General features: G+C 36.8%; 2 protein-coding genes across 2 annotated transcripts in view; both read left to right on the top strand.

Annotated features, from left to right (window-relative positions):
- The first annotated feature begins 4,699 nt into the window (after positions 1–4,699).
- Positions 4,700–5,678, top strand: LOC129776632 (uncharacterized). The gene is made up of 3 exons (XM_055782377.1): positions 4,700–4,917; positions 5,026–5,457; positions 5,517–5,678. Exons 1-3 carry the CDS (start codon positions 4,872–4,874, stop codon positions 5,651–5,653), a joined length of 615 nt encoding a protein of 204 aa, XP_055638352.1. The 5' UTR covers positions 4,700–4,871; the 3' UTR covers positions 5,654–5,678.
- A 5,738-nt stretch (positions 5,679–11,416) lies between these two features.
- The window catches only part of LOC129773463 (extracellular matrix protein A-like), a 31,270-nt gene continuing 19,066 nt past the window's right edge, over positions 11,417–23,620 (top strand). The window contains 4 exon segments of the mRNA XM_055777074.1: positions 11,417–11,642; positions 12,161–12,376; positions 12,439–12,543; positions 23,449–23,562. Coding sequence (XP_055633049.1) covers positions 11,417–11,642; positions 12,161–12,376; positions 12,439–12,543; positions 23,449–23,562 — 661 coding nt within the window.

Raw genomic sequence — 23,620 nt, 5'->3', positions numbered from 1 at the left:
ATGATATTTCACGAAACAGCCAACATTAAAGTTCCAAATTTGAATTTTATTTGCTAAAATTATTCGTATCACTCACCTTACTTGCAATACAAAAATGCCCCTTACTTTCATGTATTTGCAATGCCGATTTCCCCCAGGTAGCTTGGTTTTGATGTCTCTGTTCTTCTTCTTCTTCAATGGCACTAACGTTCCTAGAGGAACTTCGCCGTCTCAACGTAGTATTACTTGCGTCATTTTTATTTGTACTTAGTTGAGATTTCTATGCCAAATAACACGCCTTGAATGCATTCTGAGTGGCAAGCTCTAGAATACGCGTGATCACAGTGCAAGTCGGAGGAAATTTCTTTGACGAAAAATTCCCCCGACCAGAACGGGAATCGAACCCGAACACCCGGCATGTTAGTTATGACGCTAACCACTCGGCCAAGGGAGCACATATGTCTCTGTTAGGGAACACATTTTGGTGGGAGCAAAAGCTCCCCCTACTTTTATGTATTTGCAATGCTAATTCCCCCCAGGCAGCTTGGTTTTGATGTCTCTGTTAGGGATCCGCCGCATGTGTCGTCAATTTTGACCAATCAGAAATGGGTATTTCCGTTAGGATAGGGGTTGAGATTTTTCAATTGTTCGACAATTAATTTCATGATAAATATTATTTTATTCAATATAAATATAAAATATAAAAGTTATTGAGTGCCGAAATCGATTGACGCAAAAATTTCATCAATCCATCATGAAACGACTGAGCAACAAGCGTTTGAAATTGGACAATTTTCACGATGTACTCGATTTTCGATTTTCAATTTGTACCCCAATATGTTCCCGAAAGACGTAATCCTACGTCAAAAGTAACAAGTATATAACGCGTAGACATTTTGTCTTTCGAATTAAGTGTTTATCATTCCATTTCGTTCAGTTGTTTAGGAGCTATTAAGGTTCAAAATCTCGGTCTCCGGCGTAACGCTTTCGTTTTCGAAACTTTGATTTTACACCCCGGTATAGAAATGAAAGACGTAGTCCTACGCCAAAAGGAGCGCATGAAGGAGAGAAATATCTATCTCGGTCTGGATCGTGCATGTGGCAAAGTTTGCGGAAAACTTATTTGTCTTTTGTTTTGCTCGCTGTATTGCTTTTGTTAATTATATTGCTGTACCATGTATATTATACAAATGCTTACCAGTATTTGAGAGTCATGACATTTCCTGTCTTATTTAATGTAATAAATCAGGATGACAAAACATGAGCTAAAAATCAATTTTGGGTGTGTCGACCAACAGTTAATACGCTGCTCTCGAGAACGACGATGAACCGAAGGTAGAAAAGAAGAAAAAACTGTCGCCGATCTATGTGGAAGGCTTCCCGGATGGACTCATTGCTTATTGTTTTCTTCATCGAGAAGGGTCTGAAGTGCACCATCTGCAATAGTGTAAAGATCTTGATGAGCCTGTCACGAGCTATACACGTCGTCGTATTAGAGGTGCGAAAAACAGCGGAACTGTGAGTATTTCTTACACAACATCGAGGTCGATAAACCACTCAATGTGGTGCTGCACATCTTCCACGATATGCACATCATTTACCTATCGGCCAAAATCGAGAAGAACGGACTCATTCCGGTTCATGTCTACGAAATGAAGTGGTACGATCAGCTCCATACGTACTGTAACTCAATCTCGTCCGTCTAGCCAAGAACACGTCCTGCCTGAAGAATCTCCAAAAGTTCCGTGTGGAACTCCATCAGGTCCATCAGAAGAATAAAAATTGTTTGAATCGCAGTACTTGCCTTGAGTAGGCGGATGGGTCCACATTGTGGTTGAATGGGACCGCTACAAACGGATCCACAGGAACGTTACCCAATGCTCGAAATATTTAATCTTCGGGCACGACACACGAAACTGCCACATGGCACATGGCTGCCCACGTCTCTAAGCATGGACCGTAACATCACACGAATAGCACACTGGAATGCTTGCTCTCTCAAGCAGGGTTGCCAACATGGGTTGTCCGAAAAGTTAATGTCGATTTTTGGGAAAACACAAAATTAATTTCCATCAAAGTATTATAATTTAATTTTATATCCATAGTGCTGTTTCACAATCTTCCGCCATCTTTCACGCAGCTTAGATATTCTATCCTCCCAGAACATGTTTGCTTCCTCGTCGAAAACTGCTGCGAGCTATACATGTGAGAAACAGGAAGCTTGGTAGTAGCTCATAATACAGAATCCATTCCAAATCCCACCAGAAACAGAGTATATCTTTCTTCGGGCGAAGACCGGATATGCAAAAGAATTAAGAAGCATGGTATAAATCCTCGCATAAGCGGAAACGCTAATGTTTCACCTAACCTTTTGATCGTTTATAATTTTTCCGAAAAACCTACAGGATCACTACAGTCAATTGAAGAGAAATCAATATTCAAATTTTCACTGAATTCATCGTTCATGCTTTGGAATGAATCTTTACTCAACAAATGAGGAAAGCATATCAGCAGTGGAAGACTTGTTGAATTATTCCTAATTTTTATGGTATTAAGTACGGGGGTCTCCGTAGCCACATTGGTTGCGCGTTCGCTTAGTAAGCGATCGATCGTAAGTTCAAAACTCAGGGCCCTCATTGACCATCTTTGTGTTGTTACAGAATAGCTACGTCCAGGCAACAATCATCAGCGATGGAGATCCGATCCACGGTCGAAATAATACAACTGCTCTGCTCTGCAAGAAACATCGGACTGCTGTTCTATAAATAACTCAACAATGATCAATCTACTGTCTCCGCTGTCCGGTGGTCTAACTGGATAATGGAAGAACTGGCGAATGGCAACTGTGTAATGTGTTAATTATAGATATGATAACCATGTGACATGTACACGATTAAAATTCGGCTCTGTTACAGCTAAAATTCTAATGAGCCTTCAATAAATAAATGGAATAAAAAAAATGATATTAAGTACGATTATATATTTACCATAGTCCCATAATTGAAGTTGATTCTACTTTGAATCAGACGAACAAATTAAATATGAAATTTTTTTATATTGACTGTGGATATAAATTTGTTTCCTTGAGTAACTCTATACTCCAAAACGTATTCCTACATTAACACGTTAAACCTCGATTTTTTCTTGCTGCGCTTTCCAGTCAGCCCGCATCAAGAGCGTTTGCACAACATCAGTGTGGGTCCCAGTTCCCAAAGACACTTTTTGTATAAATAGAAAATAGTTCGAAATTCGACTAGAAAGTAATTACATTTCGTAAAACAACCGAAAACAAACCGTATATATTTTCATTTTATTATTTTGTGAGTGTCAGTCCCAGTCAGTCAGCGCTTTCCTACCAAAAGGCTCACCGTCGCTGTGCTTAACGTGTTGATAACTCTGGGAATACATCTACCTACACATTATCCTCAATAAGACAATGTTGTTCTTCAAACTTAATCTCTTTGTAATTTCATAAATTCGTCAGACAATCTGGCTTCATGAAATTTTCTAGCACTGTTTTGGACAGCCACGAAACAATTGAGGGTAGAGATAAAAAAATAGATACAGCTTTGCGTCTAGAGAATTTATCTTAATGTTAGATATATACAAGTGTGAACCGGAGAACTATCATGACAGAAAACTTTGACATGCAAACCAGAGTATTTATTACGAATAATGTAAAGAGTACAAAAATCAGGAAAAATCAGGATCATTCCGGAAAAATTAGGCTAAATTGAGTGTTCGTCAGGGTATCAGGGAACGCGCTAAAAGGTCTGGGAAATCCTGAAAAATCAGGAAGGTTGGCATCTCTGCTCTCAAGAGTAAAGCCATCGAGCTCGTGTCTTTCTCAACGAGCTCGAAATCGAAGTTGCAACCATCACGAAGACGCACCTCAGCACCGAAATAAACTTTTTCCTTTTACAGTTTGTATGTAGAATTTTAAATCTAAAAGTTAGAGCAAAAAACAGTTTTTTCATGGTAACCTTAACGTAACTTAGAAAAGAAGCGCTATATCAGTTAGTTTAAGAGATAGAAAAAAACTTTGTTCTACAAAGATGTCTCAAATAACTGGGACTACAACATTGTTGAACTATATTTACCTCTATCTATAAAGATAAGAAAGTTAGATTTTTTATTTCATCGACAATTTTGGTCACCCTATTTTTGATTACAGAAAAAATAGGATGAATTTTAATGAATAAATGTTACGTAGAGTAGAAGTAGATAAGAAAACTCTCTATGTTAACTGGTTCTGACGGTATAGACTGAAAACCGACAAATCGATCTACTTTAAGGTAGGTCACGAGTCCGAGGTTGGAACTTCTCTTCTATTGTCAAAAGCATTTCAACCCTCGCTTCCCGCGCTATATCAGTAAGTAAATATTTCGGAAATTGTGCATTGGAAGTTGTACCTTCAACGCCTTTCCGATCAGATCTTGCTCCTTCTGACAACCAACTATTTCGATCGACGCAATGCGGCCTCGACCAGAGGATCTCAGAACCAATTCAAAAATTGAATGAATCTCTAATAATTCTAACGCTTGAAAATCCACAGAAAATAAGAACATCCTATTGGAGGAGCGCTTGAAATCGATTATTCGTAATAATGTTATCCATCACACGGTTTACGATGACAATGGGGATGAGCATATCAATAACGTAACGTGTGTCACTTTTATGTTGCATAATTGAAACCTGCCAATACGTGTAACGAGCCCAACTGCGAGATAGATAGATAGGTGCCAGGCAGAGCGGAACGCTGGGTTTGGCTGTCTGATAAGAGATATATTATAATTTCTTGCAACAAATCAGCTACGGTCAGTATGAATTGAGTATCAATAGTGAAACAATCGAACCTTGAGTGTGGCGAGCGGTGATACTGCAGTGTAGGAATGGCGTTGAGAATAATTACGGCGTTGTCTATGTTGCTAATAGCAGGTAAGCATTCAAGTGTTAACCATGCATCGACAAGACGAAAATTTGAATGAAGACTCACAAAGGCACCTCTCAATTATTACCCATGTAACATTTGCTTCTTCCATCCAGGCGCCAGTTCTCAACTTCTATGTTATCATTGCGACGACTGTAACCTTGGCCCTGTCGTTGTGCAACCATGCGGCTTCGATCAACCGATGATACCTGGGTCTAGTAGTCCAACTGGAACATGGCCCGAATCGCCGATCATTACACCTCCAAGCGGTAGTGATATCACGGCTGCTCCAGAGTTTCCCACTGGTCAACCAATACTAACACCACCACCACCGAATCTACCCGGAGGATCCGCAGATGTGGCTCCTGTTCAACCATGGGAACCAAATTTAACCCCGCCAAATCACCCTGGCACCGATTATCCATTCTTAACGAGTACATCGAACGGAGGTGCTTTGATAACTCCCCCAGTTACACCTTTCGAGAGGATTAATGAGGTAGATCCCCAGTGGAACAATCAATTTGTCTGTATGACGGTTGAAACAGTTGGTATGTAAATATGTTGGAAGGATCAACTTTGTTTATAGACAATTATTTTTCTTCACCAGTAAATAATCGCCAGATTGTTCGACGTGGGTGTGCTCGACAAGAGATAAATAATGATGCCACATGCAGTAGTGCAGCCGGTGCGAACAGCCAGCGCTGTACCATTTGCGCAACTAACCTGTGCAACTGGGAGTCATGAGTTGTTACTAAATCCGAATAGTTATCGATGTGTTCAACTTAATAAATATTATCAAATTCATTTCGAATGAACTGTAAGAACTATAAGAAATATAATCTTTATTTCGAAAGAACTTTGGTGTATGCGTCGTATACGACGTATTGGTGGCACATATACCAAGCCAATAGTTTACAGAGAGCGAGCTACTGTCCGCATCGATTGGGAACAAATGCTAATCGATTAATTGTTTCTTCTTTTCTCTACCGGTCTGACTGTCAGATCAGTCAATCGCACGGTGTTAAAAGGCTCAAATATTTGCACAGTGCGATGGATCACGAAATAACTTGATGGTTAAATACTTGGTCTGCCAAGAATCTAACAAGGTTTACCGATGGCTCGCCATCTTCTCATCCACACCGAAGGAAACGATCTCATTCATAGAATCCGAACAAAAAAAGCTTAGAAGTTTGCCCCAAAACGTGCGGTCCAAGGCGTATATCGTACAGCTTTCTTTGCGGTCCCTGAAGTGTTATTATCTAAGTCGTGTTATTATCTAAGTCGATTCGGATGCTAGCTTGCACTGTGTAAACTGGGTATTAGACATGCGTTCAGTGGAATGCTGTGACCATATCTCGTTATGTAGAAAGAAAACGTAATTGTTTGGATACTCCTCAGCATTCTATGTAGGATGCTCAGATGAATTTTCTGCGGGAGATCAGGACGCTTGATGTTGTCTTCCAACAAATTAAGAATGAACAATTGTTGAAGAAACGGACATCTTACCGCTAGCATGTAGCGGTTTAGAAGCTTGCAGTGCGCTAGATAATCTGGATGGTCCACGAGATCGTTTCTTGACAATTTGCGTAACGCGTATTTGGTTTTCTATTTCTATCTCATCTAAAACTCAATTTACGAAATCGATGGTCATGCTGCCTTTCTGTATCAGAATTTCATATTTTTTTGTAAGTTTGAACAGTTTCCAAACGCTGTGGAAGCGTGAGATTATTCGTGGACCAATGCCAGGCCTGACTGATGACAAATGACTGCAAATATCCGATTCACGAAATCCAACTTGGCCGCTCTGAGCTATTGTCAATATTCTGTCTTCTTCAGTTCCCATTTGATTACTATCCGATATAGTGCTTCTGAGGCCAGTAGTTTGTCTCACACATTATCATGCCAGGGGTTCCGGTTCTATTCCCGTTCTGGCCGGGGAATTTCTTCCGATCTGGAAAGACAAAAAGAGAAGAAAGAGACGGCGAATTGGAGGTTCTTTGCATCACTAACTTTTAATTGTGCGTTTTGCCTCCACTAGAAGCTTCGTTCCATCAGTACGATTATTTAAATTATTCAATATTTTTCAATTACAAATGAATTTACATATCTTCTATATATAAAAAAAAATCTCGTGCACCGGTATTTGTGGTCGAACTCCTCCGAAACGGCTTGACTGATTTTGATGAAATTATCCACAAAAAAAAACTTGGTAGGCATGAGAATAGGTCGTAAACTATATATGATACGACTAGGGTACCGATTATTATATATTAAATAGGGTAGGGCGGGGCTAGTTGGTCATTTTTGAATAAATTTGGTTATAACTTTGTAGAAAGAAGTTTTGCGTTAGAATCTTATATACCACAATGAAGCTTACCTTTTACCCTATCAATGGAAAATAACCAGAGAATAAATTATTTGACATTTTTCTTTTATTTAACGTCTTTATATTTCAGAATAAGTTGACCAACTAACCCCACACACGGGGCGAATTGGTCAATAGTAGTCATGTTGTTTTTGAGCAAATAATAAGCGTTTTTACATTATAAGTCTCCTTCATTATAAATAAATTAATTAAATCAAAACAAAAACAGTTAACTAATATCATGTAACAAGTAAAAAAACAAATAAATGAAAATCTTCTTCTTTCTTTGTTTTTAAGAGGCTTTAAACTTTTGCAGTTCATTCGCCTCTAAAATGAAAATTTGAAATTCTCATCGTTGAAAATTAGTCAGACAATCTTTTCTAGCGATTTCGTCTCTTTTCCACTTTGTGGCAAGCCAGAGATGCCAGGTTTGAAGACATGTTTTCATTTTGAAGACATTTGATTTTGTGAAGACATTTTGAAGACATTATGAAATATGTGAAGACATTTCAGTATGATAGCATACGAGGATTTTTAAAAGATATTATTCCATGAAATTCTAACTATTGGCCGAAAATAGTCTCAGCGAACGGAGCGGTCTAAATACGTATTGTCTCTAGAAGACATTAGTTCATTTGCGCTCGAAAATTCGAATGATTGTGACATTGAATTTCTATTATTTTTGGCCCTACTATACAATAGATTAACCTAGATCATTCAAACGACCACTTCACAAATCGAAGGTTTTCCGGTTACATATCTTTTCTACAATTAGTTTCATGGATATGGTTTCAGTTACAACCAAAACTTCAAAGTTGAAATGAACAAATAGACAACCGCTTGCATTCTTGCTTGCATTTGTTTTGATGACATTTGTACCGTTCGCCCCAAAGTATATAGAAATAGCCTCCAGGTATGCTATATTACTCAATGCATTATTGTGAGTTCTGATATTCAATGTAAGCGTTTATTATATTAAATGAAAATTTCACAGCAAAAAATATAAATATGACAATTTTATTGCAAGTGGTTTGTGTGGTGGTTGTCTCGTTTTAAATACACTGGGTTTAGCAGTAAAACATATGCTTTCTATATTTGTTTACAGCTTGCGTAAAGAAACACGGCATACCTGAAAATTTTATATCCGTTGCTCTCAAACGAGCAATTTGTGCGACTAACTAGCCCCTCTATATATGAAAAAGAATATTCATGAAAATTGAACAAAATAAGTTTGAAAGTGATTTCCATTAACACTTAAAGCTAATACGTACAATAAAGCTTTGTTCTACGTTTGAGACGATGTTTTTAATGGTTATTAACCAGATTTAGAACACATTTTATAATGCGCAAACCGTGAATGATTTTTGGCGAAATCGGAGCCATGTTCGTATTTTTTAACCTACTTAATAAAAAGGTTTTCCGATTTGATTATTTTTTTGTATCAGCAATTCGGTATTTTTCATCCATAGATCGCTAATTTTTTGGACGCTCAGATTCCAAGATATCGTCACTGACCAACTTACCCGTATGACCAACAAGCCCCGCCCTACCCTACTGATTAAGACGGCCCTATGCAAAAAAAAAAAAATTCTCAATATTTTTTTTCAATTTTGGTTTCATAACCCCAAATTTTATCCCCCATTCCCTATCTTTAATCGTGATTCTAATATGTTTGTATAAAAAATATTGAAATAATTTAACCGTCGTTCGTTTTTCGAACAGAACGAATTTATTTGCTTATAAATGACAGATGGCGCTACGTCAGTGGTTTCATCGTACTTTCATCCAACATGCGCAAGTAACCTCAATACGTCTAGAGGCGCAATTATTGAAATTCGTCAAAAAACATTTGCTCGGATTACAAAACGACAATCACGCTATTGTTATTAATCCTGATAAAACACATTCAATGCGCAAGCGTTGCTGGAACAATATTAGGCGTCTGCACAATATGCGAGAATTTGTGATTCGAAGAAAACACAATCATCTGGGATTCATCGTTGGCACACACCGTTCATACGACTCTCTCCATGTCCTTCTTCAGTGGCACTAACGTTCCAAACGTTCGCTTTCTCAACGTAGTGTTACTTGCGTCATTATTATTAGTACTTAGTTGAGATTTCAATGTCAAGCAATACGCCTTGAATGTATTCTGAATGACAAGGTCTACAATAAAGTACACCGAGGCAAGTTGAAAGGAAAGCCATAACTTTCACTAGGAATGATAGATCGACTTGATCTATTTTTTCACTAAAAAAAAACTTTGAACCTACCTTATAACAGTCAAAACCGGAATGCAACAGTTCGATGCATTCTAAAGTAATATCCATAATAATAAAAAAAAAAATGATTCTCATAATTTGTTTGCCGGGGGAGAGCTTGTGTGAATTTAGGATGTGTTTTCGGGCTTATTTGATGGTGATTTACCGATCCATCATTCAATTTTCGCGAAATCCTAAATTGTTCACGGATTAAAAACTACGTCAAATGACAACACTTTGCTAGCCGAATGGGAAGAAGGTATTTTCCAGTAGAGAGAGCTGTGATTTTCGTTTGAAAACTGAAATTCATCGCACTGCAGTTTGCTACAGCCGCCGCCACTATAACACAATCGATTTCGGATTTTCTTTTGCCGTTTTGTGATCGGTGCTGCATAGTATAATCTGTGGATTCTTCTTTTGGGAATGGTGTTTCGGCAGTATTGGATATGTAACTTTGATAAGATATACTGAAAAGCTACTTGGGCATTCAATAAGTTCAGTGTTTCAGTGTCGCTCTAGACAATGATCAATCAACAGTACAAATTAATGTTGATGCTGAGAGCTAATTTGAAAATTCTATTGCTTCGCTGCTTTATGAACAGGTTGAGCCACTCAGTGCAAGCATATAGTTTGTTCACATTACATCTTCAATGTTACAAAAAATGTAGGAGGGGTAATCATCCACGTAAATATGAAATTCAATAGTTCAATAAAATATTCAAATCAACCTCATATGTTCCCATAATTCTTCGAGTCTAGTCCACTAGAAGCATTAACATAACGTTCTGTTCTTTTCGTCACATCTCGGAAAGCCCACAGGAGTAACGATCGTCTTCAACTGAAAAATCACGGAACCAAGGAAAACATTTCTAGGAATGGCGCTTTTTCAATTAAAAACATCTCGTTAAATTTTGTTCAATTATGCGTTTTATTCTCTACTTCTCAATGTATCGGGTAAAAATTACTTTGTTTTATGATTCTCGGACCAATATGATTAATATATAATTAATATAAGATAATACTATTAATATAATTAATATTAGATTAGATAATATATAGCAATTGATCCTGGTAAAGGAGGTAAATGTCAACAAATATTAATATATAGAGCTACACTAATCGTCCTTTTTTCAGTTGCGACTAAAGGTCCTCGATTACAGATTCAATACGTTGAGAGTGCTTTTGTTATAGTGTTTATGTCAATAAAGTGTTTTCAAACGATTGTGTATTTACTCCTAGGTTGGCCTTGGCAAAGGTTCTAGCTGATGTTGGATTGGCGGTCCATAGACGTTCAACATTATTGATCAATAATATAGAATATTTTGGTTTGTTCAATATACTTGATCGTCTAGGGGCAATATTGAAGTGCCATAATATTGAACATCTATGGGTCGCTTAACGCTCAATTCGGATGGCGTCTCCAATGATCAACTATTGCCATTGATCAATTTGTTAATCATCGCGCATTTTAAAACTCTCCCACGGAAAAATAACACTATTACCAGAAACTACTTTCATTAATTGAAGCGTTTCGGTAGAAATTTGAAACAGTATTTTATGTTTTGTTATATTTTAACAAATTAACTGAATATATTTCATCCCTCTATCAGAATAAATTGATTTTCCATGTGATTATAATTGAGGGATTCTACTAATTGGACATGAACCATTCAGCTTAGAAATGAGAACCACGAGGAGGGCTTTATCTTTACAACTCTCGAAAATATAGTAGATAAACCTAAATCGGGCATCAATAAATTGATGGCTCAGACGACACGATTCCAGTTGTAATTGAAATTCGGATCGGATAACCCACTGGAAACATCACAGAAGTCGTTATAGTGAGAAAATCCGTTAGTGTAAAATTATAGGCGTGCAAATATGTGGTGCGCTTTGGTAACATTTTTTGTGGTGGTGATTGTAAGCACAAGTGTGACATTGGAAAACGATTCTCATCTAACAAATCTAGCTGAAGCTGGGAAGTTGCTGCTCAATGACGCACGGAACGGGAATAACATTGAATTGATTTGTCAACGGTGCACTGGCATTGCCGACTGTGAACCTATAATCTGCGATCCGGGAGACAATTGTTACGCCAATAAACTTGGTACGTTCTTCTTCAGAAGTAAACAACCTCATTAATTTTTTGTGAACGACAATAAAACATATTTAGATAAGATTAATGATACTCATTGCTCATCCAGATAGTCGGAACTATTGCTTCAATATGTAGAGGAAAAATTACTGAGGTATTTCAAAGCTTTTAACTTCAGAATGTGCATGTTATAAGCAAATTGTACCTGGGTATCGTTAAAAACACGTGTTAAGAAGCTAAGAAAATATTAATCCATTTAACCTCGCTATTTTTGTCCGGTTGCTTGTTGGAATTTAACGACATACTACTTGGTTAAAGCATAATATTCAATTATATTCCGATTCCCCAGACACAACACATGAATTTTTTTTCCGTGAAGATAGAATAGAACTCTAGGCAAAAATCGAAGCCAATTTCTCAGATTAGATATACCAACTAGAATAATTTAACTTCATCATGAATGGAATAAAATATTTACATTGAAACTTCATTTCCGTATCAATAAAATTGACTGCCATTTCGATAAACAGATGACAGAAGAGGCTGTACATCCGACGGCATTTATCAAGAGAATCAAGATGAGTTCGAAGTGTGTAGCACGAGCAACTGCAACCGACTTCCAAAATGCATAGTTTGTAGTTCTGACAAGCCGGGACAGACCGATTGCCTAGAGAGTCCCGAAAAATTCTCTCAAACGTGTGAACGACACGGTATTACCACAACGGAGAACTGCTTCCGCGATGAAGGTACGGTATGCTCACAAACTTAATGCAATGATTGAAATAAATTCGTTTTAATGTCTGTTTAGCTAGTGACGACAACTTTCGATTGGGTTGCACAAGTGAAGAAAACCTACCGGTTTGTGATACATACAACTGTAAAACATGTGAACAGGACAATTGCAACTCGAAAGGTATTGCCACATTGACATGTATATTTTTTATATTTTTTCGAATCACAAGGACTTTCATGAATCTGAGTAAACTTCTGTTTGATAGTTATAGAATGTAAAATGGGAATCTGAAATAATTAATAATGAATTTTGAACGCTTAGAACTCGACCTTTTATTGATAGATCTAGAGATGGGCAAACCGTTCACGAACTGGGGGAAGCTGGGGCGATTCATGAATTACGTAAACATAAAATATTATAGTGAGGACATGTTGAGAAAAAAGTTTTTTCGTTGCTTTCAATTCATTGTTTGGCCTATTGCGTGTACTTGTTATCGAGATTGTTTGTATGATTGATTGTTAGTGAAAATCGCTGCTGATTTTTTTGCCTGAATGAAAATTATAAAATATGATCTTACATGGAACCCGTGTGTTGTCCAAAAAGAGAATATGAAAAATTGCACATATTTTGTGCGCATCAAATTATTACATAAACTTTTGTCGATCGATAAACATATTTTCACATACAGTTTGCGACTTTTAAAGAAGCAGCTTATCTTTCCCCACTAAATTTTAAAAATATAAATCCCATACGTACACTATCCAATCCAACGATATCAATTAATAGCTGTCTATTGATGTTGGGTTCCTGTTAACATTCTATGTTGTTCTTAATACCGCTGAACGAAAGAGCGAAAGAACGGTTCAAAAGAACTGATTCACTTAGATGAACGGTTAGTGAGTGAACCGTTCATCAAAGTGAACTGTTTTGCCCATCTCTAGATAGATCGCAAAGATGTTTGTATCAATCGATTAGATATGTTTCCACACTTGTGATAGATGAATGAAAATTACAGTTTTGCTGAAACCACCAAACCATTGCTATTGAACAATTCGACAAAGGAAATTGCACGTTATGATTGGTCTATTGGCACAAATAATTTGTGCTTCCTCAGAATTTCCGTCGAAAATGAGCAAGTAACATAGCGCCAGACATAATTCACCGGGCAAGAAAGTTATGATTTCTTGGAAAAAAGCCATTTTTGAAAAAAAGGAAAAAAAATGGAAAATGACAAAAAATAAAATAAAAATCGGGTCTAATATCTTGCGATAAGATCATAACTACCAATTTTCACAAAAAAAATGAGAACCTCTATGTCGTTTTGGCAGCATGGAATGGCTGATATGCCGGGTCAATTTCCACCTGTCGGAAGGAATATTCATCCATTTTTTTATCAAGTGGTTTTTAAAATCGTTATTTTTGGAGATTTGATGGTTTCTAAAATTCCTACACAGAAAACTTCCTTAGTTTTTTTTATTGGGATTGATGTCGGGAGATGCAACCATATGCGAACTTTATATTATTACGAATTACTCTGGTGGGGCTGCCAAAGCCCCTTGGCCTTATCTATGAACGTGCAGGGGTGGGCTCCAGAGGCCTCTTTTGGGTTCTCGGGTATCAGGGTCGTTGTGTTTCGGATTTGGTTAGCGTTTCAGGTTTGGTTTCAGATTAACAATTTTTATTTGATTACGACGATTTGATCACCCAAAAGACCTCCACTCCTATCCGACTTAATTCTCGAAACTCCTTCTTTCCTTCTTCCCGAATTCTTCCTTCCAATCATTCCACCTTCCTATCATTTTAACCTGACATCCAGTCCTAAATGATGATGGTCCCACCTCATTCCCCTAAAAAGGTTTGAGCGGAACGGGTTATCTCATTGATAATAATTATATTACGGCATTTAAATTATTCATCAACTAACCAGTAAGCAAATTAAAATGAAATAAAAACGGACTGGTTATTTCGCAGACACAGATTACTAATCGAAAGAACAATATAAGCCATTATCTGATCGTATTTATTCCATGGCATGTCGAGAGAATTTCCAACCCGGGAAGACCCTAGACCGATCGGGAATTGAACCCAATACCTATGTCAGTATTAGCCAAGAATTTACAAGGGAATTCCCGCTTTATCAGATCCCCGGCCACGATGCTATCGTTTCCGAGTTCAAGCAGCTGAGCAAACCCAAGCCTAATTCTAGCCGATACTTCAGGCCCATTACTTATCCCAAGGCATGTCAAGAAAGTTTCCAACCCGAAAAAATCCTTGACCGATCAGGGATTGAACCCAATACCTATGTCAGTATTAGCCTCGAATTTACAAAGGAATTCCCGCTTCATTGGATACCCGTCAACGGTCTGTTAACCGTTTCCGAGACCAGACAGCTGAGCAAACCTAAGCCTAATCCCAGCCGATACTTCAGGTCCTACATTCAACCTGGAGTATAAACGTATCAACCTGAATCTGCAATGAGATCTGCCACAACACAGAAAAATCTCGTTATAACTATCTGTTGAAAAGATGAAATTACGAGTATTCCGGTTGAGCTATCCCTAGCTTCACTCCGGTTTCCACATTGAACCCCTTGGAACGCTTTTATTTGATTCGAGAGAAATTTGATTATGTTCAGTCTCATGCCTCTCTATGTGCGTTTACACACACACGCGGACTCAAAGTATTGTTCAAAGTCAAATTTGTATGTACGACTAAAGAGATAAAAGGTACGACTAAAGTTCCGCAAACGAATAACATACCATCATCATCATAGTCATAAGATAAGAAACACAAATATCCGTTATAACGTCATCTTACATGCTAACATTGATTAACATTGATTCCATACTGGGTTGGAAATCCAAATCATACCTCAAAAACTCTTTACAGATACTACGGAACATTCGAAGACTTGTTGCTGTCTTTGCTTCATTTGGTAATGTATTGTAAAGCCGATATCCTTTGTAAAAAAGTGAATTTTGGGTACAGGACAATCGAAAGTTCTTGGTTCTGAGGTCACTTACTTGTCTTGTGTTATATCGATGCATATCGCTCCCAAGTCCTATACATCGTGGCTACCTAGTTGTTATTTCCACCCAACAACCCATCATGGCGAAGATTCAAAATCTAATAGGGTTTTCTCGTTCGTTTGGAGATCCACGTCTTTTGCTGTCGTCGATAATTGTTTGTCACCTTTGACCACGTCTCCCGTAAACCAAATTGTAAAAACCAAATTTTTTTTTGTTTATTTGAGATTGCGAATTATAACTACACCCATACCTCGCTATACAGCCGCTCTTTATACGGCTTTTCGTTGAACAAGCTTGGAATCGATCCGATAGAGTTTGTATGAATTTGTATTGGAATAGTTGATTCGTTATACGGCTTTTTTCTTAGCGGCCTAGGAACGTAACTAGCTGTAAAGCGAGGTATGGGTGTATTATGGTTACAATATGACTTGCGCTATGGGTTGCTTCATATCTTCCTTCATTATGATCAAGTAAACATTCTGATCCAATACACCATCGATGAAAACCAAATTGCCAATGTATGCGCCCACATACCATCCCTCTACCACCACCCTGTTTAAACGTTTTTTTCAGATTTTTAAAAATTTAATTCATCGTTTCCTCCATACGAAACGGTAACCATCGGAGCCATAGATGATAAATTTGGACTCGTCTACGGAAGTAACGTCTTCCCAGTAAAACATTGATGTGTTTCATGTTTGGAAAAATCAAATTATAGCAACTGTTTTTTTTTTGCTTTCACAAATGTTGACAAATGTTTTTTTTTGCTCAATTTGATTTTTATCGATGGTGTAACGGAAGAGAATGTTCAATTGAACATCCTGAAGAAAAATATGAAGCAAAGTGTCAACAAAATGGTATGGAATCTAGGGTTCATTCGCCATTCTTACAGAAATAAAAACAATTATTCTGAAAACAGATAGCAAACCATTCTACTCTCATATGACACTGTGGCTTTATCTAAATAAAATGATCAGAAAGCTTGTTTTCAACTTTCAAAAGAAGCATGGTGGGGTATGATTACGAATATGTGTCACTGTATATTTTGTTTTCCATTGGGATCGTTTTGCGATCTATTTATATGTGTACAAAATAATATTCTTTCACTTGTGTACAATATATTTGTAGTGATTAATAATTAACAATAGTAGTGTCCGAGAAAAGCATAAAGTTTGTAATGCATGAATAAAATATAAAATAACAGCCATTCCATGCCAAACCGATATAGTGGTTCTCAGATTTTCGTGATAAGTGGTAGATTTGTACTTTATCGCAAACAATTAGATCCGTATTTTTTAATTTTTTCATTAGGGTGACCAATTCCGTTTAAGGGTGGTATTGGCTGATAAATAAACTGGGAGCAGGTCTCTTTTTGACACTTAAATCCTCCAGACGTGTTTATTCAATCCACCGTACACCCTAAATTTCTTTCACGTGATATAAAAAATAATCACGGGAACACCTAGCTTACTGTCAAAATGGGTGCGAAATGATATTCTACCCCTAGGTGCATTCACAAGCAAACGATTTTGCATGTCTGTTCATCACGAATGCAAATGGAAACTGACAGAGGTTGACTAGCCAACGTATTTTGCATCATGCATCAACCGCAAACCAATCGAGACTAACATGGAATTTCAAGCAGCGATCTACATTTCTAATTATTTAAATAGTTCGTTTTCGAAGCAGTTTGAGCCCCTCGTTTCCGGGACTTTGATTTCGCCGCATGTTCCGAATGAATAATCGAGATAACTATTTTTATTGGTATCCAAAACCATACGTTTCGTATTCCGAAAAAAAACTAAGTATCAGAGTGTCGATTTTTGACAAAAATTTTCTTTTCGAGATGACACTAGTTCTCGACGTTTCACGCAATTTTAAGACATTTGGCATCAAACAAAAATTTGGGAAACCCCGATTTCCTTTACTCCTCTCTTGGATGATTTTTCGATTTTCAAAAAACCCAAACTTTGACCGCTTTGCGCCACTCTCCCTTAACACGTTAAGCCTCGATTTTTTTTTGCTCCGCTTTCCATTCAGCGCGCATCAGGAGCGTTAGCACAATATCAGTGTCGTTCCCAGTTCACAAAGATACTTATTGTATTAATAGAAAATAGTCAAATTTTGTAAAACATCCGAAAACAAACCATATATATTTTTATTTTATTATTTTATAACTGTCAGTTCCAGTCAGTCAGCAATTTACCAAAAACCTACCTACTACCTACCAAAAAGCTCAACGTCGGCCCCTAGGGACCGACGCTGGGCTCAACGTGTTAAGTCCGATTGAGCTAATATTTGGCATAGGGTGTTTTTTCGAGATGGTGAACATTTTTTATGAGGTATCATTTTGAAATTAGAGATGACCATTTTCATTGGCACCCTAATGTATACGTATGTATAATAGCATGTATAAGGTCAAATGAATTCAAATCGAGAGATGATATGCTAATGAAACATGGCAAATATTCCTTTGAAAAGTTAGATACCAATGTCGTTTATGATTATTTTATGCATGGAATTATTTCAGGCACCATTTCAAATTTTCACGTGCCATATCAAATTAAAGTCAATGATATGACGATCATTTAAATCGTTTCAGTGGTTCAAAAGTTATTAATTTAAAAAAAAAATATGTTTGCGAGAAAGTGAAAAAAAAATATTCGGACCACCCTAAAACGGAAATGAGCACCCTCATAAAAAGATTAAAAATACGGGTCTAGTGTTTTGCGATAAAAAACAAAATTACCACTATCGACGAAAATCTGAAAATCACTAGATCAGTTTGACATGGAATGGCTGTATAATCATGTGTCGTGGTCAAAACAAACACTGCTCGAATATTTGTATCATTCTCACGGTGACACACTGTATATGCATACGTTTGTCTCATAACTGACGTATAACAACCCTTTAACCCTCTTGTACTCGCGCGCAAAATCACAACTCGTGAACATTATATTTAGCGAGTGTATGAAAGTCAAACATTTATGTTTTGAACGTATGAAACTAACGACGTCATTAATTTTTTTCCGTTCAATCCGGTGACAAAGAGGACTCAAATGAAATAAGAATAGTCCTGTACTAATGTTATGCATTCTATTCAATTAATATCGTACACCGCTAACATTAACCTTATACATTTCTTTGAACAATATTCTAGAACAGGAAAAAATCACTTGTCCTGAAAAAGTTACTTACGGTGCCACAGGCCGATTATAATAAAAAAGTGACATACATCCCCTTCTTGGTCTCGATCGGACAGTCGTCGGGTAACAAAACTTACGATGCGCTAAACAATCAAGAACAATGAATACGGAAACTAGAGATAATCGTAAAATCGTAGTGTTGATGTTTTCTAAGAAGCCAACCAATTATAGAGTTATCGGTCTGTGAGACCAGTGCGCGAGTATGGAAGGGTTAAGGTGAAGGTGGAAGCTAGCTATTGTAGTAGTATAGGTAAAAGCACTTGTAAAAATGGGATAATAGTTTTGAGAAGAGCAATTTGTTTTGCATGTTTTGACTTTGTACTTAAATAGATCAATTCTCGCATAACATTTGAAAAGGTCCTAAGTAACAAACCACTCATTTCGAGAAAAACGAAGGCAAAGTTTTCAGAATGTTTTTTGAATTTGTTTCAAACACAAATATTTTTTCCACGTTCTGTGGACTGTATAGGTGAGAAGTATTAATAAACTTTTTATAATACAAACCATACAGCCAATATATATTTAAAAAAAAGGTTAAAACGCGTAAAATACCACATTGGACATTTTGATTAACCAAGCTGTACATTGGTCATTTTACTTTTTTATTATTACACGTTTGGAACGGAACATTCCAGCATAATTCTGTTTGCATTCAGAAGTCATTATCCTACCAAACATAACGTCATACATTAGGTTTCTTATTATGAGTGTTTCACTGTTCTAGTCAGACGCTTCACCTTGATGGCCAAAACTATAGTCCAATGTGTCAAAAAATATTAAAACAAAACATATCTGTACATTGGTCCTTTTGTTGTTTGGATTCTCATCACTTGCCACAGTGTGTAAATTTTTTTTTTATCTTCGCTTATTTTTCGTCGGCCTATTTCCGCCACTTTAGTGCCAATCACCGACATCAGGGAGGCGACTCCACCTGTTCCTACCTATCAGACTCAACAACTCATGAGCCGGGCCAACTTCTTTTACTTCCGCTCCGAAGGAAGACGTAACCAGAGATTTTTCGCCTCAGAAAATCCCAACGACGCCAGCTGGGATTGAACCCAGGCCGATCGGATTGTGAGGCTGTTACGCTAACCATACAACCACTGGCGCCGTCGGTGTGTAAATAATTTTACTTTTAATGTTTACTGTATTATTTAATTAGTTTTTGAGTAAAATTTCTGACTTACTGGTAAGCGCCTTGAGTGTTGTACAACGATAATGCTTAAAAGTCTTAAAAGTCTTTGTAGATAAACAGTGGTACTGAGAGTGAAGAAGGATTAAATTGAACATCGTTTCTGCTACCGGAATTGGAGAATTACCCGGCGCAGAAGCATGTTTCTAAAAGTGCTGGTTATGGACAAAAATTCCTCTATTTAGCATCACCAGTGACAATGTTTGCTAAATTTTGGAGAGATGAACTGGCGGACAGTTAATCTTCCAGCAATAGTGAAACGCTCGCAAGTATCCTCATCGTGAATAAGAGTTTGACCACTTACTTTAATGGCAGCTTCGATCTTCAATCGTTTTGAAGTGGGGAAAACGTAGGAATGAGGTCATGAAAACTAGTTAAAGTAGCTGTACGGTGGCCTAAGTGAGGCAGGGATGAGGAAGTGGAATATTGCCTTCAACGCGCAGTGACAGCGAAAATGTATTCTAGTGTCTCACAAATGTTTTATAGATGTCAACCAAAAAAACATAGAACCAAATTTCCCATATCCAAATGCATTGAAAACCATATCCTACTTACCCTATCGCACGTTATCAAAATTGCGTTTAACAAAAAGTTCAAAACAACTATTCATCGACAAATAATAATAAATAATAATATATTAGGCATACTATGTTATACTTATTTGATCATCAGTTCACTAAAATGGTTCATGATTATAAAACTCAATCTTCCTCATTCTGTGAGTCGAATAAAATCCTTCTTTTTCCATAACATTCTGCTCTCTTCCTCGATCGAGAGAAAAAAAAGCCATCAGATGAGTTATTAACGAAAGAGCAGTCATTAAGTCACTATCATCCTTTAACCCCTTAGCGTCTGAGATCTAATGAATATTAATTTTCATCATAAAATTTATTGATACTAAAATAATCTGGAATCACTCAAAAATTACGTTTAGTTTTAGAATGTCGCCAAGAGCATGAAATATGAATATTTACTTACCCTTGGTCGTACTGTGCTGATAATGATCTATAGTGTTGATGCTAACCAGACAAAGCCAGTTTTAGAAGGTTTTCTAGGAACTGCTTTCGGACAGGTTCAGGAAACTTTACGTAGCATCGCATTTTCCAATGACAAGGTCTTTTCACACGCCTTGTTGGGACAACAATTCCTTTTCTTGTTTTGGGTTAACGTCCTTTCACCTTTGCAATATCCGCATTTTCAATTTCGTTTTTATTACTGAGGTTCTCCATCTTCTTCTTCTAACTATGTTTCTTCATCTTCGTCTTCATTATCGTGCTTAAATCCGTCGTCTACATCTTCGTATTCCTGCTGTGATTTCATTATTTTCGGCTGAGATTCTCCATCTGTTCTTGGGTCTATCACCCAATATTCGTAATCGTTGTAATGCTAAGATTCTTCGTCATCATCTTCGTAATCCTGCTCTGTTTCTGCATTTTCCGCATCCGTGTCAGCATTTATTTTGAATTCTTCAAAATATTCATAGATTGCTAAATTATTTAATTTGTTGTATTGCCATCAGGTATCCAGTCTGGGTCGTTGACATCATTCGTATAATCGTCTTCATACAATTCGATGAATCTTTCAGAACGACGGTTGCAACCTAATTAAAGAGTATGGCACAACTGACAATATTAGTATTCTCTGGTTTATCTTCTTTACTGTGGTTAAACTGCCTTTCTGCCTGTGGATCCATAATGTTTGCATCATCCCAGTCGTCTGTGGAGCTGCTGTAGCTGCTGAACTGCCATTAACGAAAACTCCCTCAAAGCATCCTGGAACAAAACTATGAGGAGCTATAGCGGAAACTAAGGAAGCAGCTCCCTTTAGGCTCAATTATTCAGCTGCGGATAGAATAATATATATAGGAATAGTAATGTTTGATTAGCTTTATATACAGCTTGTTGGACGAGAACAAATTATGTTTAATGTCAAAAACATCAACATTACACACTTCTCTTAAAACTTACTATGAATCAAATCGACTGCATCCTCAGACACCGCGGAAACGGTATAAATAATCAAATTTAATTCCAAAAAATAATAGCACAAATCAACTTAGACGTGACCAATGTACACATTCACATTGTTTTTGTTTATTTACACACTTATGATGTCTGCTGGAAGACATCTTTGAAACGTCCAAAGTACATAATTGAGATGTTGCGTTTGTTTTGTCATTTCAGACGGTTAACGAAACCAAACGTCTTATATAACAGTGAAACCTCCGTAACACGAAATGTTACATTGGACGTTTTATTAGTTTAAAATTTTCATCGTTCAATGGATATTAATCACAATGCGTGTTTTTGCATGATGTTAATGGGTATAAAAGCAATCATTTGTATAGTAAAACTCGATTTGTTTACTTTTGTTACTAAGGACCTTTTCAAAAGTTACGCGAGAATTCACTTATCAGACTGTGTGGCGCTTGACACATTGACACGAGTCTTAGAATACATTTGAAAAAAAATAACAATTCAATATTAAAGTAAAATGAATGAACGATGTGTTCCGATGAACAATTGCAAATATAAATATATATAGAAGGTGTATTTGCATATGAAGTAAAATTCTGATTATACGCGAGTGTTACATGAGCAAATTTATTACACATGCGAATAGGGGCTCTTTAGGTATTAACAAGTTCTTCCGCACAGTAACTCGATGTTGATATTTCCTTAATATTTTCCTTCGTTGATCGTATTGCTTTCACATATTCACGTTGGAGAGCCTTAACTCTTCTCTTCGTTGGCCGAGGCTTTTTGATTGAATGTAATGTAATGTCTCTTCCGTTTACTATTTTTGAAGGCATAGGCAGCCGTGGCAGTGTTCCGAGCTTTGCAACACAATTTTCTTTACCAATGTTAAAGTTGCTAAAACTTACATTATAGACCCATTAAGCGTAAAAATAATAATTGTATTGATTATTATTATTATTTATTTCCTTGTTCATCTAACAAATGTCTTAATGAATATAAACATAAAAAAACAAATTCAAAAATACAAACACATTAAAAAACACACAATTTTATTTTATTGATTTTCATGACATGAAACGCTATGACTCAGGAATAACATTTTATTGAGTGGCTTTTATAGCTATTTCGATGATGTTGTCTGGCATCAGTGTCGAAAAACGATGCAAACAAAACCATTGCGGAAAATTGAAAAATGAAAATTAAATTTCAGAGCACCAGCTCGAGTTTTCCAATGTTTTTCACTATACAGTGCGACGCCAGATGAAAACTTAATATCCTGTGAGTAATCGATTAGAGTTTGGTTTATAGTACTTGATGGGAAGTGCGCGAAGACGATCATTTTCTTCACACTGTTTCGCAAAATTATTGATTTTCTAGCGAGGGGTGAGGGAGGGAAATGAAAGAAATGACCACCTTTGTAGCAACCATTTTTGGCTTCCTTCCACTTTCACCTTAATGAATAGTTTTATGTTTGTGCATGATGGGTTGCAAATGTTTTGTTCATATTGTGGCCCTTCATGCGAAATGTTTGCAGAGAAAGATTGTTAACAATAATGAATTATTTCAGAACGTACGAAATCGAACATTTGAATTTGAAAGCGAGGAACCCTAAATTACAATGGCTAAATGGTAGAAATATGCTTAGTTTATCAAAATTTTATTACTCATCTCACCAGAATTCAGCAGATGTTTCTTATGTGGTAATTCAGAGTGTCGATCCATAGATCCTGAAAGACAAACCGTCGACACTTGTCAAGATTATGATAGTTTATGCTACTCTGGATACACACGTAAGTATATCTAGATTACATATTATTATCAATCCGCAGCAAATGTATTAATGTAATG

The sequence above is a fragment of the Toxorhynchites rutilus genome, chromosome 3, assembly GCF_029784135.1.
Source record: "Toxorhynchites rutilus septentrionalis strain SRP chromosome 3, ASM2978413v1, whole genome shotgun sequence".
NCBI lineage: Eukaryota > Metazoa > Arthropoda > Insecta > Diptera > Culicidae > Toxorhynchites > Toxorhynchites rutilus.
This window is presented reverse-complemented; position numbering and strand designations above follow the sequence as displayed.

Bases quoted from the DNA above. Each gene is read 5' to 3' on its own strand.
- LOC129776632 (XM_055782377.1), top strand. From the start codon at position 4,872: ATGGCGTTGAGAATAATTACGGCGTTGTCTATGTTGCTAATAGCAG. The intron at 4,918-5,025 runs GTAAGCATTCAA...TCTTCCATCCAG, and splicing joins GTCTATGTTGCTAATAGCAG to GCGCCAGTTCTCAACTTCTA. The intron at 5,458-5,516 runs GTATGTAAATAT...TTTCTTCACCAG, and splicing joins TATGACGGTTGAAACAGTTG to TAAATAATCGCCAGATTGTT.